The sequence below is a fragment of the Moschus berezovskii genome, chromosome 2 (assembly GCF_049115385.1).
Source record: "Moschus berezovskii isolate FMDL1 chromosome 2, NW_MosBer_1.0, whole genome shotgun sequence".
NCBI classification, from domain to species: Eukaryota; Metazoa; Chordata; class Mammalia; order Artiodactyla; family Moschidae; genus Moschus; species Moschus berezovskii.
Genome location: NC_142461.1, coordinates 6,838,814 through 6,859,255, shown reverse-complemented (window position 1 = coordinate 6,859,255; position 20,442 = coordinate 6,838,814). Strand labels below are relative to the sequence as shown.

The window sequence follows — 20,442 nt, the reverse complement described above, 5'->3', positions numbered from 1 at the left end:
AGGCTACCCACTCCAGTATTCGGACCTGGAGAATTCCGTGGACTGTATAGTCCATGGGGTCTCAAAGAGTCGGACACGACTGAGCGACTTTCAAAAATGGAGAAGGAAATGGCAACCCACTCGAGTATTCTTGCCTGGAGAATCCCATGGACAGAGCAGCCTGGTAGGCTACAGTCCACGGGGTTGCAAAGAGTCGACTTTGTGACTTCAGTCACTCAGCATTTGGTTGTAGTTTCTTCTCATCTTTTCCTCTGCTGGCATTAGTTCTCTTGCCTGGCTGCAGACGCAGTATGCATCTAAGTTTGTGCCCTCCTTTCTCACTTGCCACTTTAAGCCCAGTTCTTGCAGCTCTAAGGCCCACCTCCTTCTCCCCTCCTTTTAAGGTGCCCACAGGGGAGGCTGAGGCTGATGTACTCCGACTCCTCATGAGAAGTGATCATCCGAGGAGTTCAATCCATAGGTTCCAGCTAGCCGAGGCCTGCCTGACAGCAAGGAGGAAGGGCCTGCTGAGAATTAGTTACTAGTAATTAGTAACACATGACATAACACATGGACCACATCTGACATGTATTTAGTGCTTGGCAGATCTTGGTCTCCTTCCCTCCTGTTACCTCATTTGATGGTGGGTAAGTGAAGGGGACCAGCCAGCACCTCCTGGGGCTCCCCCTGCCAGACAGCTGGGGTCCAGGTGGACTTCATCATTCTCAGCCCAGCGGCCTGGCTCCGGGATGCTTCCTCCCGGGACTCTGATCTCTCTAGGCCAGCACTGATGCTCATCGACCAAAGCATCTCATCTCCAGTTTCTCTTCCTTTCAGGAGAGACTCTGTGGACTCCAAGTCTTCAGCCACCTCCTCTCCAAAAAGACCATCAATGGAAAGGTAAAGGAAGCCATGGGCCTCTCCACCCCAGAAGTCCTGTTCAGCATGTGCGTGTGTGTCTCTTACTGGAGGAATCCTGAGGCAGGGGAAAGGAGGAAGCTTCATATGTTGCATTGACTCCAGTTTCTAGGACCCACGCAGTAAGACTGGCGGGGGTGGTGGGGGAGGCCTCTGAATCAGAGGTGTGGTTCCTTCACTGGGGTGCCTGACCAATCGCTGTTATCCCATTGCTGTCTGGGGAACATTCTCAAAGTCAAGTTGAACCCAGTGAAACAGGTGTTGAGAATCTGTATCTAGATTGGGATCTCTGGGTTTCGGGCAGAACTGGTATCGACCCTGAATTATCATGTCACTCATTCATCAAATATTTATTGAGGACCTACTGTGTGCCAAGAAGTATTCTGGGTGCCAAAGACATAGCAGTGAACAAAAGAGACAAAATCCTCGTGGGCATGAGGCCTTTATTCTAATGGGTGAAAGTGAAAGTCACTCAGTCGTGTCCAACTCTTTGTGACCCCATGGACTATACAGTCTGTGGAATTCTCCATGCCAGAATACTGGGGTGGGTAGCCTATCCCTTCTCCAGCAGATCTTCCCGACCCAGTAATCGAACCAGGGTCTCCTGCATTGCAGGCAGATTCTTCACCAACTGAGCTATCAGGGAAGCCCCATATTCTAATGGGAGAAACTGGTAATATATATGATAAGTAAATGTTGTTGTTGTTTAATCGCTTAGTCATATCTGACTCTTTGCAACCCCATGGACTGTAGCCTGCCAGGCTCCTCTGTCCATGGAATTCTCCAGGCAAGAATACTGGGGTGGGTTGCCATGCCCTTCTTCAGGGGATCTTCCCAACCCGGGGATCGAACCCACATCTCTTTCTTCTGCCTGCCTTGGCAGGTTGGAAAGGGTGGTCACTGCAGTGGTCAGGAGAGCCCTCATTGAAGAGATGACCTGTGAGCAAAAATGTGAAAGAAACGAGGAGTTAGCCGGACAGACACTGGGGTCATTCCAGACAGAAGGCCTGAAAGTGGGAGTGTGCTTGGCAGGGTCAGGGAGCAGTGAGGTGGCCAGTGGGTCTGGAGTGAAGGTGGGAGTTGGAAGATGGTGTGAAACAGGAAACCCTGGAGGGTACTGAGCGTGGGAATTCTATGAGTGAATTTATCAGAGTCCCTCTTGCTGCTGTGCTAGGTTGTCAGGGCCACAGACAGAAGCAGAGAGACCAGCCAGGAGGCTGTTTCGATAATTCAGGGAAGATGTGAGGGTGGCTTGTATCAGAGTGACAGCATGGAGGTGGGGAGAAGTGGGAGACCCCGGGTATATGTTTTAGGAGGGCCGCACCCTGCATCATGTGGGATCTGAGTTCCCCAACCAGGGATCAAACCCACGCCCCCTGCAGTGGAAGCTGGAGTCTTAACCACTGGACCACCAGGTAAGTCCTGACTCTGGATATATTTTGAAAGGAGAGCTATCAGGATTTCCTAACAGATTGGATATGGAGTACAAGCGGAGAAGGCAATGGCAAGCCACTCCAGTACTCTTGCCTAGAAAATCGCATGGACAGAGGAGCCTGGTGGGCTGCAGTCTATGGGGTCGCTACTAGTAGGACACGACTGAGCAACTTCACTTTCACTTTTCACTTTCACACATTGGAGAAGGAAATGGCAACCCACTGTAGTGTTCTTGCCTGGAGAATCCCAGGGACGGCAGAGCCTAGTGGGCTGCCATCTATGGGGTTGCACAGAGTTGGACACAACTGAAGCGACTTAGCAGCAGCAGCAGTGGAGTACAAGAGAAGAATAAGTGTCAGGATGCCTCCAGGACTTTTCACGAGAGTGTCTGTGAGGATGGAGATACCGTGAACTGGTATGGGGAAGACTGTGTCGCTCAGGCTTGAGGTGGGAGATCAAGGGGTCAGGTTTGGATATGTGGGATTTCCGTTCCGTTCAGTCGCTCAGTCGTGTCCGACTCTTTGCGACCCCGTGGACTGTAGCCTGCCAGGCTTCTCCATCCATGAGATTCTCCAGGCAAGGATACTGGAGTGGGTTACCATTTCCTTCTCCAGGGGATCTTCCCGACCCAGGGATTGAACCCGGGTCTCCTGCATTGGAGGCAGACGCTTTAACCTCTGAGCCACCAGGGATGTTGGATTTAGGGGTGTACAAACCACTCAGGTGAAGAAATTTAATATGCAGTAGGTTATACCAGGCTGGAATTCAGGAAGAAAGCCTGGGCTGGAAATACAAATTTCAGTCGTTAATGTGTAGCTCGCATTTGAAGCCACTAACCTGGATGAGATCACCAAGGAGAGACTGTGGATAGAGGAGTGTGAGTTGTGGCCCGGGAGGGAGGTCAGAGGTCAGAGCAGAAGGATCAGAGCAAAGGGAGAGCAGGCCAGGCCAGGAAGTGGCTTAGACGTGGATCAAGGCAAATGATTAGGACCCATGGGCCATATTGGACGCTCAGGTGACTGGAAGGAATGGTAAGAGTGTTGTCTTCTAGGGGAGTATGTTTGGAAGCTGCCCAGTTCTTTTGGGCTTTTTTGTTGTTTAGTCACTCAGTCGTGTCCAGCTCTTTGTGACCCCGTGGACTGCAGCACGCCAGGCCTCCCTGTCCATCACCAACTCCCAGAGTTCACTCAAACTCATGTCCATTGAGTCGGTGATGCCATCCAACCATCTCATCCTCTGTCATCCCCTTTTCCTCCTGCTCTCAAATTTTTAGACCTAATGTACGGGAGGAGAAGGGGACGATGGAGAATGAGATGGCTGGGTGGCATCACCGACTCTGTGGACATGAGTTTGAGTGAACTCCGGAAGTTGGTGATGGACAGGGAGGCCTGGTGTGCTGTGATTCATGGGGTCGCGGAGAGTCGGACAGGACTGAGCGACTGAACTGAACTGAACTGAACCAGTAAGACTAGGTCAGATTTGGAGAAGGAAATGGCAGCCCACTCCAGTGTTCTTGCCTAGAGAATCCCATGAACAGAGAAGCCTGGCAGGCCACAGTCCATGGGGTCGCAGAGTCGGACACGACGGAAGCAACCAAGCACGCATGCACCAGTAAGACTGACACTGGAGAGAAAAAGGGCACAAAGATTACGTCATTTAAGGTTTATGAAGATTAAACAGGCCTGAGATGTTGATGGGACAGCTGTGCTTAGCATCCCCACCGTGGCAGCTGAGTGCCAGCCCCAGCCAATGAGTGGAAGCTCTCTGCTTGGAGCATGAATCTGAGGCTGCATCCTGCCAGGAAAGAAGAGAGTTCTGTAGTCGATTGGCATTGTCTGCCACAGGCGATGCCTCGGAATTGAGGCTCCAGCATAGTTCTTGGTTCTAAACTAATCAGTCCTGAATATTCATTGGAAGGACTGATGCTGAAGTTGAAGCTCCAATACTTTGGCCACCTGATGCGAAGCACTGACTCATTGGAAAAGACTCTGATGCTGGGAAAGATTGAAGGCAGGAGGGGAAGGGGACGACAGAGGATGAGGTGGCTGGATGGCATCACCAACGCGATGGACATGAATTTGAGCAAACTCCGGGAGTTGGTGATGGACAGGGAGGCCTGGCGTGCTGCAGTCCCTGGGGTTGCAGAGAGTTGGACACGACTGAGCGACGGAACTGAACTGAACTTCCTGGTCTGCAGACAGCCACCTTCTCACTGTGTCTACACGTGACTGAGAGAGACAGAGAAAGAGGGAGATTTCACGCTCTGGTCTCTCTTCGTGCCATGCGGCGTGTGGGATCTCAGTTCTACCTACCAGGGATAAACCTGTGCCTCCTGCAGTGGAAGTGTGGAGCCCTAATCACCAGGGCATTCCCTGTGGTCTCTCTTATTCTTCTAAGGACGTTAATCCCATCATGGAACTTCACCCTCTTGACCTCATCTAAACCTAATAATCTCTCAAAGGCCCCACCTCCAAATACTGTCACACTGGGAGTTAGGGCTTTGGCATGTGGATTTTTGCCCAAGGGACACAGTCTCTACTGCAGTGTAACAATGGGAGGGCAGGGAAGGACACTGCTGGCATTTTGTAGGCAGCAGCCAGAGATTCTCGATGTCCCAGAATGTGAAGGACAGCCCTGCGTGAAGAAGGATTCTCGTATCCAAACATGAAACGCTGGCCAGTAACCCATTTCTGGGTTTGATGCTATAATAAGCACATTCGACATTTGTGTCAGGGTTTATACCTTCAGGCTCCTCTCCTTTGCCCTGTGGCCTGGAAGTCTCTTGGCTCCCTCCCATAATGCCTTCTTTCTCTGACGGTTGGTCAGGCAGAGTATGTTTGTCCTTCCAACAGCTGTGCCGTTTCCTGCTGGTTCAGTACTGGGGGTGGGCACCCCAGAGGGAGAGAAGCAAGTCTAGTGAGCTCACCTTACCCACCACTCGGACTGTCCCCTGCGCTCTCTACCTCCATTTATCCACCACTTGGACTGCTCCCTGCGCTCTCTACCTCCATTTCATCTTTGGCTTCCGTTCATGCCCTCATTCGTTCACCCATGCAGTCATTCATTAAGCAAGCACGTTTGGTTTTGTTTGTTAGATGTTTTATTTTTAGCTGCACTGGGTCTTAGCTGTGGCATGCAGGGTCTTTGATCTTTGTTGCGGCATGCAGGATCTTTAGTTTTGGCTTGTGGGATCTAGTTCCCTGACCTGGGATCGAACCTGGGCCCCTCTGCGTGGGGAGCGAGGCGTCTCAGCCGCTGGAACACCAGGGAAGTTTCCCAGCAAGCACGTTTGTTGAGCACCTCCTTACAAACCCAACGTCGTCCAGGGGTCCAGGGCATGTGGACACACTGGGTGACTAGTGGAGAATACCTGCCTGTCTGAAGGGGGCGCCCACTACCCAGCCCCAGCTGGTGGTTGCTTTATGGATATGACACCCAGCATGCCATCCCTTCCAATTTTTTAAGGAAAGCTGGCCAACTAGATTTTCCTAAGAAATGCCCAGTTTTATGTATTAGCAACATATTCCTATTTTCCTAAGACACAGTAGCTCAGATAAAACTCATGTGCAGCCCATCAGTTTTTCTCTATTTCTTTGCATTGATCACTGAGGAAGGCTTTCTTATCTCTCCTTGCTATTCTTTGGAACTCTGCATTCAGATGCTTATATCTTACCTTTTCTCCTTTGCTTTTCGCTTCTCTTCTTTTCACGGCTATTTGTAAGGCCTCCTCAGACAGCCATTTTGCTTTATTGTATTTCTTTTCCATGGGGATGGTCTTGGTCCCTGTCTCCTGTACAGTGTCACGAACCTCCGTCCAGAGTTCATCAGGCACTCTGTCTATCAGATCTAGTCCCTTAAATCTAGTCCTCACTTCCACTGTATAATCATAAGGGATTTGATTTAGGTCATATCTGAATGGTCTAGTGGTTTTCCCTACTTTCTTCAATTTAAGTCTAAATTTGGCAATAAGAAGTTCATGATCTGAGCCACAGTCAACTCCTGGTCTTGTTTTTGCTAACTGTATACAGCTTCTCCATCTTTGGCTGCAAAGAATATAATCAGTCTGATTTCGGTGTTGACCATCTGGTGATGTCCATGTGTAGAGTCTTCTCTTGTGTTGTTGGAAGAGGGTGTTTGCTATGACCAGTGCATTCTCTTGACAAAACTCTATTAGCCTTTGCCCTGCTTCATTCCGTGCTCCAAGGCCAAATTTGCCTGTTACTCCAGGTGTTTCTTGACTTCCTACTTTTGCATTCCAGTCCCCTATAATGAAAAGGACATCTTTTTTGGGTGTTTGTTCTAAAAAGTCTTGTACGTCTTCATAGAACCGTTCAACTTCGGCTTCTTCAGCATTACTGGTAGGGGCATAGGCCTGGATTACTGTAATATTGAATGGTTTGCCTTGGAAACAAACAGAAATCATTCTGTCATTTTTAAGATTGCATCCAAGTACTGCATTTCGGACTCTTTTGTTGACCATGATGGCTACTCCATTTCTTCTAAGGGATTCCTGCCCACAGTAGTAGATAAAATGGTCATTTGAGTTAAATTCACCCATTCCAGTCCATTTTAGTTCACCGATTCCTAGAATGTCTATGTTCGCTCTTGCCATCTCCTGTTTGACCACTTCCAATTTGCCTTGATTCATGGACCTAACATTCCAGGTTCCTATGCAATATTGCTCTTTATAGCATCGGACTTTGTTTCTATCATCAGTCACATCCACAACTGGGTATTGGTTTTGCTTTTGCTCCATCCCTTCATTCCTTCTAGAGTTACTTCTCCACTGATCTCCAGTAGCATACTGGGCACCTACCGACCTGGGGAATTCCTCATTCAGTATCCTGTCATTTTGCCCTTTGATACTGTTCATGGGGTTCTCAAGGCAAATATACTGAAGTGGTTTGCCATTCCCTTCTCCAGTGGACCACATTCGGCTGTGGTCCATGTGATCAGATCGACTAGTTTCCTGTGATTATGATTTCAGTGTGTCTGCCCTCTGATGCCCCCTCGCAATAGCGAAAAGCAAAGGAGAAAAGGTAAGATATAAGCATCTGAATGCAGAGTTCCAAAGAATAGCAAGGAGAGATAAGAAAGCCTTCCTCAGTGATCAATGCAAAGAAATAGAGGAAAATAACAGAATAGGAAAAACAAGAGATCTCTTCAAGAAAATTAGAGATTCCAAGGGAACATTTCATGCAAAGATGGGCTCGATAAAGGACAGAAATGGTATGGACCTAACAGATGCAGAAGATATTAAGAAGAGGTGGCGAGAATACACAGAAGAACTGTACAAAAAAGATCTTCACGACCAAGATAGTCACGATAACATGATCACTGACCTAGAGCCAGACATCTTGGAATGTGAAGTCAAGTGGGCCTTAGAAAGCATCACTACGAACAAAGCTAGTGGAGGTGATGGAATTCCAATTGAGCTATTTCAAGTCTTGAAAGATGATGCTGTGAAAGTGCTGCACTCAATATGCCAGCAAATTTGGAAAGCTCAGCAGTGGCCACAGGCCTGGAAAAGGTCAGTCTTCATTCCAATCCCAAAGAAAGGGAATGCCAAAGAATGCTCAGACTACCGCACAATTGCACTCATCTCACACGCTAGTATAGTCATGCTCAAAATTCTCCAAGCCAGGCTTCAGCAGTATGTGAACCATGAACTCCCAGATGTTCAAGCAGGTTTTAGAAAAGGCAGAGGCACCAGAGATCAAGTTGCCAACATCCGCTGGATCATGGAGAAAGCAAGAGAGTTCCAGAAAAACATCTATTTCTGCTTTATTGAATATGCCAAAGCCTTTGACTGTGTGGATCACAATAAACTGTGAAACATTCTGAAAGAGATGGGAATCCCAGAACACCTGACCTGCCTCTTGAGAAACCTGTATGCAGGTCAGGAAGCAACAGTCAGAACTGTACGTGGAACAACAGACTGGTTCCAAATAGGAAAGGGAGTGTGTCAAGGCTATATATTGTCACCTTGCTTATTTAACTTATATGCAGAGTACATCATGAGGAACGCTGGGCTGGAAGAAGCACAAGCTGGAATCAAGATTGCTGGGAGAAATATCAATAATCTCAGATATGCAGATGACACTACCCTTATGGCAGAAAGTGAAGAGGAACTCAAAAGCCTCTTGTTGAAAGTGAAAGAGAGTGAAAAGGTTTGCTTGAAGCTCAACATTCAGAAAACAAAGATCATGGCATCTGGTCCCATCACTTCATGGGAAATAGATGGAAAAACTGGAAACAGTGTCAGACTTTTATTTTTTTGGGCTCCAAAATCACTGCAGATGCTGATTGCAGCCATGAAATTAAAAGACGCTTACTCCTTGGAAGGAAATTTATGACCAACCTTGATAATATATTAAAAAGCAGAGACATTACTTTGCCAACCAAGGTCCGTCTAGTCAAGGCTATGGTTTTTCCCGTGGTCATGTATGGATGTGAGAGTCGGACTGTGAAGAAAGCTGATCGCCGAAGAATTGATGCTTTTGAACTGTGGTGTTGGAGAAGACTCTTGAGAGTCCCTTGTACCGCAAGGAGATCCAACCAGTCCATTCTAAGGGAGATTGATCCTGGGTGTTCATTGGAAGGACTGATGCTAAAGCTGAAGCTGCAATACTTTGGCCACCTCATGCGACGAGCTGACTCACTGTAAAAGACTCTGATGCTGGGAAAGGTTGGGGGCGGGAGGAGAAGGGGACGACCGAGAGTGAGATGGCTGGATGGCATCACTGACTCTGTGGACATGAGTTTGAGTGTACTCCAGGAGTTGGTGATGGACAGGGAGGCCTGGCGTGCTGTGATTCATGGGGTCGCGGAGAGTCGGACACAACTGAGCGACTGAACTGAACTGAACTGAGCCCATCAGTTTATGACCTCCAAAGCTAAGCAAGGAGACACCAAAATGCTTGTTTTTTTGAAGCTCTTAACTCATAATGGGAACACAGTGTCTCAACATGACTGGAGAAGTCAAAGGAGACTTCAGGGAAGAAAGAGTATTTGTGCTGAGAACTGAAAGATGGATTGCCTGGTAGACCAGCCAGTTGAGGGCATCCCAGGCGGAGGGAATGGCATGTGCAGAGGTGTGGTGGTATGAGTGAGCTTGGTGCTCTGGGAACTGTAGCAGGAGTACCAGGAGACAGACCGCGAAGGGCACCCCTGCGACAGAGAAGGTTGCACTTTGCCAGCTGCCCTTCAGTTTTCACCCGAGCAGTTTCGGCAGGCTTGGTGGTGCAAGTAACCGAAATGCTCTCGAGGTGGCGCACAGGAGCAGCAAGACCAGCCTCCAGGTGCCTCTGCTCAGATCTAGTTGGTGAGGACTTTTTCAGAGCTTGGTGATGTCAGACCACAGGCTGGTGCTGGCCCTGGTACATCCGGGGAGCAGAAGGACAAATGGGTTGACAAATCCAACACCCCCACCCCCGCCTATGATGGCCCCTCTGCAGTTTGGCAGAGTTCCCACTCACGTGCACTGAAAACAAAATGAGCCTGGCTGCCTGATTTGCCACCCAGACATGAATCCAGACAGCCAGCCAGCTCCTTTCCAAGAGGAGGGACCAAGGCTAGGAGTGCCCTGCCAGGGAGGTGAGGGGGAAAATGCAACAGGCAGCCTAGCCTGGCCCAGTAAAGGGGACTCTGGAAAGCTCTCCACCTTTTAGAGGAACAGTGAGATGTGCTGAAAAGAATTTGGAGGGCAGACAGACCTAGATGTGTGGTCTGTCTCTGCCCTTTGCAAGTTGGATAACCTTGAGTACGTAAATTCAGTTCTCTGAGCCTCAGTCTCTTGAGCTGTAAGATGGGAATAACTATGACCCCAAAAGGTCACCGTGAGACTCAAATGAGGTAATGGAATGCTTAGCACCATCCCTAAACCAAATGGGTGCTCAGTGGACGCACAGTGCTTAGTAAGAGTACTCACACTTAATGTGGCCATCTGTGTGAATTATTATCGAATAGTCTTTTGCTGGAATTCTCTTAGATGCTTTAATATTATAAGCAACTCTATAAGGTGAGCACTGCTGTTCTGTTTACATATGAGAAAACTGAGGCACCTAGAAGTTAAGGAACTCATCCTAGGTCAAATAGCTACAAAGTGGTGGTGTCAGAGGTTGAACCTGCAAGTCTGGGCCCGGAGCCTGTTGTTGTTCAGTCACTAAGTCGTGTCTGACTCTTTACAAGAACATGGACAGCAGCATGCCAGGCTCCCCTGTCCTTTGCTGTCTCCTGGGGTTTGCTCACATTCATGTCCATTGAGTCTGTCTAACCGTATCATCCAGGAGAGGTGGTGCTGTTTGACTGTTTCATCCTCTGTTGCCCCCTTCTCCTCTGGAGCCTGGGCTCTTCGTAAATATACTACCCCAAAGTGACAGCTTCTATTAATGTTATTATTATGCCTCCTTCCAAGCAGTATGCTGCTGACTCCTCCCTCCGTGGTTCCCCACTGAGGATGTGGTGATGGGCACACCGGTCAGTGAGTGGCAACACCAGGAAGAATCTGGGCTCCGTCCCAGCCGTAGGAGATGGGTTGGTTCAGGCTGGGGGAGTTGACTGATGCTGGCTGAAAGGGTCCTCTGTTAATCCCAGAGCAGTTGGGCAGCTAATTTTCCAAAGAGGACCTATCCCCTGCCCAAGTCAGCGCTGTCTAGACCCCTGGATGTGCCTTTCATTTCTGTGGCCCACTCCCTCAATTCATCATCTGTTCATTCATTTGACAAAGTTCATCAGGTGTCTACCTAGGGCCGCGTCACAGGTGCTGGAAGACGGTGGTGAACCCGCAGATGGGGTCCTGGTACTCTGGAACCTGTAATTTGGAGATGGAGGCAGACAGTGTTTATAAACACACAAACAAGTTAATTACAGATTGGATAAGTGCTGTGGATGAAAGAAATTGGGTCATGTGCTGGAGAGTTCCAGGGCAGAAGAGTTGGCTTGGCTTGGCTGGTCCAGGAAGGCCTCCCTGAGGATGTGACGTTGGAGCTGAAAGCTGCCTGGCAGGAAAGGACCCATCATGAGAAAATCTGTAGGAGGAAGGGCCTTCTGGGAGTGAGGGGACCAGCCCTGTGGAGGGAGTGATGGGTGTGCTTAAGAAACAGAAAGCAGCAGTGCAGGGGGCTTCAGTGACCTGTGAGGGGAGTGAGGTGTGAGATGAAGTCAGGAGGGGAGGCCACGGCCAGATGTGGGGACGATAAGAGGCCATGGTGAGGAGTTTGACTTTATGCTGGAAATGATTGGAAGCTGTTAGAGAATCAGAAGCAGGGGAGTGATGGCAGCAGCTTTGGGTTTTTGTAGCTTGTCGGCGGGGCAGGGAGACCAGCTTGGGGTCTCCTGTGGTCATGCAGGTGAGAGCCCAGTGGCCAGGACTGGGAGCGGGAAGATTCGTTTTGGTTTGCAGGCAGCCCCTGAGACTCTCGAGTTTACCCCCTTCCCAGCCTTCCCTCACCCACACCCTTACTCCTGCTGGAATCTGACTCCAGGACAGATCCGGTTGGATCTCAGCTTCTCTGTCCCTGTGCTCTGCTGCCAGGCCACCAGTTGTGAAGCAGAGCTGGACAAAATCCAGGGCGAATTAATCTAGAATGGTGAAGTTCAAACTGAATTTAAAAAAATAATAAAACTAGGAAATCCGTTTGGACAAAATTTGAGGGAATTCAAAATGTACACCTTGGGAGTTACCCGGCTATCTGGTGGTTAGGACTCAGGACTTCCAATGCCGTGAGTCTGGATTCAGTCCCCAGTTGGGGAACTAAGATCCTGCAAACTCTGCAGCAAGGCAAAAAAGAAATAAACCTTAAGAGGGCAGACCACCCCCCTCCTCAGACCACCCCACTCTGTGGCAGCACTGGGACACCTTTAGGAACCTCAAGGCTCCAGAGAACACAAAACTCTCAGTGGCTCAAGGGTGTCTATGGTGACAGGAGTCCCCTGTGTCAAGGTCAGTCCAAAACAGCAGGAGTTGGGGGACAAGGAGGTGAATGGCAGTATTCACACCGAACAATGGGATTATCTTGTAACCCCAGGTTTTAAATGTTTATTTATTTATTTTTGGGTGTGCTGGGTCTTCGTTGCCGCATGTGGGCTTTCTCTGGTTACGGAGAGCTAGTCATGGCACATGGGCTTCTTACTGCAGTGGCTTCTCTTGTTGCCCAGCACAGGCGCTGGGGCTTCAGTAGTCGTAGCGCACAGGCTTAGTTGTCCCTGGGCAGGTGGAATCTTCTGGAGCAGGGATCGAATCTATGTCTCCTGTCTTAGCAGGCTGATTCTCAACCACTGAACCACCAGCGAAGTCCCACCCCAGATTTTTTAACACTGGGAAGCTTGGGCTACTCAGCCAGCCTCACTCCCAGACAGAATTTCTTGGGCTTGACCTTTGAGAAGTCCAGCACCATTTTCCTGAAAGAAAGAAGTGCATCCATATCTCCAGAGCTGTCTAGGACAGCTGCCCACATTGTGCACTGTACAACTTCAAGAGGTACCCAGGTGACAATGAAGATGGTGCCCCTTGGAGTTTGGGGAAACACAGCAGTCCTTTGGGCCCTTCCACAAGGGGTCAGTGTGGTGGAGTGGAAGAAGTGACTCACTTCTTCAACTCCGATGAGTCAGTTTTTCCCTGGAAGCATGAGGGCTGACTGGCAGATCCTGATGGATTACTGAAAGAGGAGAGTGGGAAGAGCCAAGGAAGAAGGCAGAGAGGTCTTGACTGGCCCCCACCCCAAGAGCAGTGTGGAAACAGCTCTGAAAGGGAGAGTGCGGTGCAGTTCTCTCTCCATCCTCGGGTATGTAAAATGAGGCCAGTTACTCATGACTCTCAGGGTTATGGAGTGGAATAAATAGCAAACAGGCAGTTAATGATGGCTTTTGTTATTAGCATCTTTAACACACCCCAGAGTCTGGCCAGAAATCCTTTTTTCCCAACTCCCTTGTCCTCACCTTTCATCTGCCCCGAGTCCCTCAGTCCTGCCCATACAAACCATGGACTTCCTTGCGTCCACAAATCTCTCCCGAGAATTCGTTTTCCCATCCACTCCTCTGGTGGCCAACTCCCAACCGCCACCCCCTGCTGAATTTCTTGGGCCAAATTACAGTGTAGTTTGACCGGTTTGACCTTCTTATACCACTCAGGAAGGCCTGACATGCTAATGCCGATTGGCCTGGGGCCACCACCAGGAAGCCAGGTGATGCTCTCATTGCATCGCCCAGCACCTGTTCACAGGAACCGAAAGGGACCAACAGCGGTTGCAGTCTGAGCCTCGGCCTGGTCTTTTTGGTTACATGTATCAGCACTTCACTCTTTTTTTCTATAGTGATAAAGTAGTATATCTGGAGAAGAGAGAGGCTACCCACTCCAGTATCCTGGCCTGGAGAATTCCATGGACTGTAGAGTCCGTGGGCTCGCAAAGAGTTGGACATGACTGAGCGACTTTCACTACAAAGTAGTATATATAACAAAATTTACCATTTCAAACCCACCGCCCTTTTTTGGGCCATCACGAAGCCTGTGGGATTTCAGTTCCCAGACCAGGGATTGAATCTGCACCCTCAGCAGTGAAAGTACAAAGTCCTTAAAGTCTTGACTATCAGAGAATTCCCCACTTTAACCTTTTTTTTTTCTGCAGCGTGAGACGAAAAAAAAAACAAACGATATTTCATCATTTCAAATGAATTAAGATTTAACAAATGGGACTTCTCTGGCGGTCCAGAGAAGTTAAGACTTCTTTAAGTTAAGGCAAAGTTAAGACTTTGCCTTCCAAATGCAGGGCACACAGGTTCTATCCCTGGTTGGGGAGCTAAGATCCTACATGTCTTGTGGCCCAAAAGCCAAAACATAAAACAGAAGCAATGTTGTAACAAATTCAATAAAGACTTTTTTAAAATGGTCCACATCAAAAAAAGAAAAGATTTGCTAAATATGGGGTTCGCCAAAAAGTTCATTCGGATTTCTCAGTTATGTCTCATAGAAAAACCTAATGAACTTATTGGCCAACCCAGTATTTAAAACAAATTAGTTGCCATCACTTATTTCAGGGTTTCTGGCTGCTCTTATTCACTGAACTTACTATACAGATTTTTTTTATTGTGGTAAAATATACATAACATAGAATTTACCCATTTTAATCATTTTTAAGTGTACAAATCACTAGTATTAAATATGCTGACATTGTTATATATCTATCACCACCTTCCACCTCCAGAACTTTTTCATCATTTGAAACTAAAACTCTATCAGTTCAGTACAGTTCAGTCGCTCAGTCGTGTCCGACTCTTTGTGACCCCGTGAACCACAGCACACCAGGCCTCCCTGTCCATCACCAACTCCTGGAGTTCACCCAAACCCACGTCCATTGAGTCGGTGATGCCATCCAAGCATCTCATCCTCTGTCATCCCCTTCTCCTCAGTCTTTCCCAGCATCAGCGTCTTTTCCAGTGAGTCAGCTCTTCACATGAGGTGGCTAAAGTATTGGAATTTCAGCTTCAACATCAGTCCTTCCACTGAACACCCAGGACTGATTTCCTTTAGGATGGACTGGTTGGATCTCTTTGAAGTCCAAGGGACTCTCAAGAGTCTTCTCCAACACCGCAGTTCAAAAGCATCAATTCTTCGGCGATCAGCTTTCTTCCCAGTCCAACTCTGACATCCGTACATGGCCACTGGAAAAACCATAGCCTTGACTAGACGGACCTTTGTTGGCAAAGTGATGTCCCTGCTTTTTAATACGCTGTCTAGGTTGGTCATAACTTTCCTTCCAATTAAATAATAAGTCTCCATTCTCCCTTCCCCCCAACACCTTTCTGCATTCTGTCTCTATGAATTTGACTACCCTAGGGACTTCTTATGACTTCATATAAGTGGAAGCTTACAGTATTTGTCCTTTTGTATTTGGCTTATTTCACTTATCATAATGTCTTCAGAGTTGTAGCGTGTTTCAGAATTCTGTTCCTTTTATAGCTGAATAATATTCTGTTGTATTATATACCACAGTTTGTTTATACACTCATCTACTGATGGACAGACACTCAGCCTGTATGTACGTGCTCAGTCACTCAGTCGTGTCCAACTCTTTGTGACCCCGTGAACTGTAGCCCGCCAGGCTCCTCTGTCCGTGGGATTCTCCAGGCAAGAATACTGGAGTGGGTTGCCATTTCCTTCTCGAAGGGATCTTTCTGACCCAGGGGTTGAACCTGCACTGGCAGGTGGATTTCCCATCACGCCACCTGGGAAGCCCTGGACACTCAGGTTGCCTCCACTCTTACTGGAGAACAGGAAGACGGGAAGCTTCCTGCCTGAGCCGTCAGCACAGAGGGACCACTCATGATTGTCAGGTATTACAAACCAAAAAAAAGGTGTCTCTCATGACAAAAGTAGATATGTCCTTTATAGCAGACTTAGAAAATATGTATGTGAAAGAAAAAAATGAAAATCTCCTATAATCCCATCTAAGAGAGATAATTGCTATTAACCTGGTGTTAGGACTTCCCTGGCAGTCCTGTGGTTAAGACTCTGAGCTTCCACTGCAGGGGGTGTGGATTCAGTCCCTGGTTGGGGAACTAAGATCCTGCATGCCATGCAATGCAGCCAAAAAAAAAAAAAATGTTTTTGAAATGGTGTTACTGTTTGAATGTCTGTGATTCCCCAGAATTTATATGTTAAAATCTCAACCCCCCCAACGTGACTGTATTTGGACCTAGGGCCTTTAGGGAGGTAATTAAGGTTAAATAAGGTCATAAGGATGGAGCCCTGATCCAGAGGATTAGTGTCCTTAAAGCAGATCAGTCCTGGGTGTTCATTGGAGGGACTGATGTTGAAGCTGAAACTCCAATACTTTGGCCATCTGATGCGAAGAGCTGACTCATTTGAAAAGACCCTGATGCTGGGAAAGATTGAGGGCAGGAGGAGAAGGGGACGACAGAGGATGAGATGGCTGGATGGCATCACTGACTCGTCGATGGACATGAGTTTGAGTGAACTCCAGGAGTTGGTGATGGACAGGGAGGCCTGGCGTGCTGTAGTTCATGGGGACGCAAAGAGTCGGACACGATTGAGCGACTGAACTGAACTGAACTGAAAAGACACCTCAGAACTCACTTGCTCTTTCTCCACCATGTGAGGGCTTAGCAAGAAGGTGGCTGTATAAAGCCCGGAAGAGAGCTCTGGCCAGAAACCAAATTAACGGACACCTTGATCTTGGACTTCCCAGTCTCTAGAATTGTGAGAAATGAATTGCTGCTAAGTCATGTAGCCTGTAGTATTTTGTTATGGCAGCCTGAGCTGACTAGGAAACATGGTTATCTCTCCAGGGCATATATATTTGTGGCCTTTTAAGCCAAAACCAAAACGGGATGATTCTTAGGCAGTGTGTCATAGAAGTTAAGAGCACAGGCATTGGAATCAGATTGATCTGGGTTCAAATCTTAGCGATGTAACTTTAGGCAGACCTCTCTCTTGTTTCTTCATTTGCAAATGGTGGTGATTACAGTATCTACCACCAAGGACTGCTCTGAGGACCAAATTAGAAAATGCTCCTAAAGGGCCTTGCACAGTTCCTGGCACACAGTGAAAGCCAATTAAGTGGTGGTAAATTCATTTTTCACTGGACTAGAGCTCCTTGAGCGAGGGAACTTTTCTGGCTTGTCTGCTTTATCCCTTGTTCTCAGCACAGTACCTGGAGAATAGAGGCCTAATATTTATCGAATGAGTAAACAGATGGTTCTATGAGAGCAGGTAAGAGAGAGCAGCTCGCATGGTGGATGATAGAGTTATTGGCATCGTGCAGTGTTCTGCAACCTCTCAGCGGAGCACAGTGGTTGGCTAAGCACCTGGGCACCAGTGTTCACCCACCTGGGTTTCAATTCTGGTTCTGCTGGTTTCCAGACGTGCACATCTCTCTCTCTCTCTCTCTCTAAAACACACTTGAAAATACAACTCTAGAGTGGGGGTAAGTATAGTCCCAACCTCGGAGGATTAAATGAGATGATCCATGTCAAGTGCCTAAAACAACACCTTCCTCATAGAGTTTTTATGAGGATTAAAGGAGATCATCCATGAAAACACTCAACAAAATGCTTCATTCCCTTGTTGTCAACATGTCTGTTACTGGTTGTCATCCTCAGATCAAACAGCAGCAAATCAAAAGTGGAGACCCCCAGAACACCCAGCAGCCCCTCGAGCCCTACGTTCGCCCCCTCCGTCTGCCTCCTGGCGCCCTGCTATCTCACGGGGGACTCCGTCCGGGACAAGTGCGTGGAGATGCTCTCTGCAGCTCTGAAGGCGGATGGTGAGAGAGCCTGGACCAGTGACCAGGGAGGGAAGGGCTTCCCAAGATCTGGGAGAGGTGGTTTGTCTGCACACCACGAAAGCGGCACAAGATGCTGGAGTGCCCTGTACAAACAGGCTGCACTGCCAGTGCCATCTTCAGCTGGTGCCTGTGTTTCCCCAATCTCTTTTAGATGATTACAAGGACTATGGAGTCAACTGTGACAAGATGGCATCAGAAATTGAAGATCATATCCTTGAGCGGTGCCAGGGCTGTGGGTGCCTAAACTGTGTCCCAGTGCAAGGGATCCGGGACAGTGAGTGGGCTAGGCTGTTTAGAAGCAGTACCTAATTTCATGTTGAGTGCAATCTCACAGGGAAGGTTCCCTCATTTTACAGGTGAGGTTAACTGAGGCTCAGAGCAGCTAAGTCCTTGCCAAGGCTCATCAGCTAATAGTACTGGCAGAATTGAGATTTGATCCCTGGAAGTGTGACTCTAGAACCTGAGGGTTGGGACTTCCCTGAACATCCAGTGGTTAGGACTCCACGCTTTCACTGCCAAGGGCCTGGGTTCAATCCCTTATCAGGGAACTAAGATCCTGCAAGCTATAACAGCCAAAAACACAGCCAAAAACACAGCCAAAAATAAAACGAACCGAGGGCTCAGACAGGCTGTGTCTTGACAGGTCTGGGTTGTGACATCATCGAGGAGGTGAGACAGAAAGAGAGGATAGCATTCCTCACGTTCAGCCTTCCCTCGCTTCCTTCTCTGAAGATGACAACTCCCGTCTTTGACCCCCCAAGTATGTACCAGGCTCTGTGTCTTGGTCAATCGATACTTCCTACCTCTGTAGATTGCGGGAGAAATATCAATAACCTCAGATATGCAGATGATACCACCCTTATGGCAGAAAGCAAAGAGGAACTAAAGAGTTTCTTGATGAAGGTGAAAGAGGAGAGTGAAAAAGCTGACTTAAATCTCAACATTCAAACAATGAAGATCATGGCATCAGGTAAAAAAGTGGAAAGAGTGACAGACTTTATTTTCTTGGGCTCCAGAATCACTGAGGATGGTGATTGCAGCCATGAAATTAAAAGACGCTTGCTCCTTGGAAGCAATGACAAACCTAGACATCATATTAAAAAGCAGAGACATCACTTTGCCAACAAAGGTCCTTATAGTCAAAGCTATGGTTTTTCCAGTAGTCATGTATGGATGTGAGAGTTGGACCATAAAGAAGACTGAGCATCAAATAATTGACATTTTTGAATTGTGGTGCTGGAAAAGACTCTTGAGAGTTCCTTGGACTGCAAGGAGATCAAATCAGTCCATCCTAAAGGAAATCAGTCCTGAGTATTCATTGAAAAGACTGATGCTGAAGCTGAAGCTCCAATACTTTGGCCACCTGATGCAAAGAGCTGACTCGCTGAAAAAGACCCTGATGCTGGGAAAGATTGAGGGCAGGAGGAGAAGGGGATGATGGAGGATGAGATGATTGGTTGGCATCATTGACTCAGTGGACCTGAGTCTGAGCAAACTCCAGGGGATAGTGAAGGATAGTGAAGCCTGGCGAGCTTCATGGAGTCACCAAGAGTCAGACAAGACTTAGTGGCTGAACAACAACAACCTCTGTTAACACTTGCAACAATCTCTGTGAGGCAGGGGCTGTTGTTCCCAGTTTACAGATGAGGCAGCTGAGGCTCAGGAACCACTGAGTGTCAAAGCTGAACTGAAAACCTTAGTCTTTGGATTCCATGTCCTGAGTTCTTCCGCTGTACCCCATGTTCCCACCCTCTGAAAGCAGCCTTGTGTAGACAGAGGAGATGACCGCTGTATGGTCCAGCCAATTGAACTGAAAGTTTTTTTGTTGCTTTTTTTGTTGTCTTGCCTGGAAGGTCCCACGGGCAGAGGAGCCCGGAAGGCTACAGTCCATGGGGTCGCAGAGTTGGACAAGACTGAATGACCAGGAGTTACTTACTAACACTTACTTGTTGTTTTGTTTTAGCAATGCCTTGAGCTTGCTGAATCTTAGTTCCCCAATCAGGGATAGAACCCAGGTCCCCTGCACTAGAAACATGGTGTTCTAACCACTGAGCAACCAGGGAAGTCCCAAGATTTCTGTCTTGAGAGAAAAAAGGCCTCCACACTGTGCCCCACTGAGCATAGAATTCCTTTTACTGGAGACAAATCTTTGCGTATCAAAGAAGTGTGGAGGGTGGGGACTGACTCTCCAGGGAACAGGGGTGTGAGTGTCCCATTAAGACCCTTTCCTGGCCTCCTGGGCTCTACCCAGGGGTTCAGCAGGTTAGGGAAGGTACAGGGGCCAATCTCAGAAAACAGATTTGCCTCCCTTGATCTCTTGCCTAAGAACCACCCTAATAGCCTCCAACACATCTCTTGGGAGTTTCCCTCCACCGTCATTTAGTTATTAACCAGAACTTCTTGAACTAATCTAATACCTGTCCAAGTTCACTTTCAAATTTTCTAATTAATTCAGGAACACAGAACACGAGGCATCAGAACTATCACGAGCTTCATCTTCATTTTCTCCCAAACAGTTGTCCCTCCAAGAAGGCCCCTCCACCTTCAAGTTCAGTTAGAGACAAAAGGTGGATGATCCAGTGCACGGTCTCCACTGCTGGCCTTCCGTCCTCTGAATGACCCTCTTCTGAAGGAAAGGCCATCAGAGCTGCACCAACAACCCTTCAGCTCTTTGTTCATAGGTGGTGGGAGGTCACAGGGAGGAGGAGTTTGGGGGCTTGAATTTCCATGTCTTAAAAAAGGTAGGACCTCTTTGAAGTGACCCTGGACGAACATGGCAGCCGTGGGGCTCACGTGCACTCATGTCGGG

The 20,442-nt window shown here is 48.1% G+C and overlaps 1 protein-coding gene across 1 annotated transcript in view; it reads left to right on the top strand.

Moving 5' to 3' along the window:
• Positions 1–20,442, top strand: part of TCEA3 (transcription elongation factor A3) — a 51,896-nt gene that overhangs the window by 14,949 nt on the left and 16,505 nt on the right. Inside the window, exons 5-7 of the mRNA XM_088843467.1 lie at positions 817–879; positions 17,449–17,612; positions 17,785–17,846. Coding sequence (XP_088699593.1) covers positions 817–879; positions 17,449–17,612; positions 17,785–17,846 — 289 coding nt within the window. The remainder of the gene's footprint in view (positions 1–816; positions 880–17,448; positions 17,613–17,784; positions 17,847–20,442) is intronic.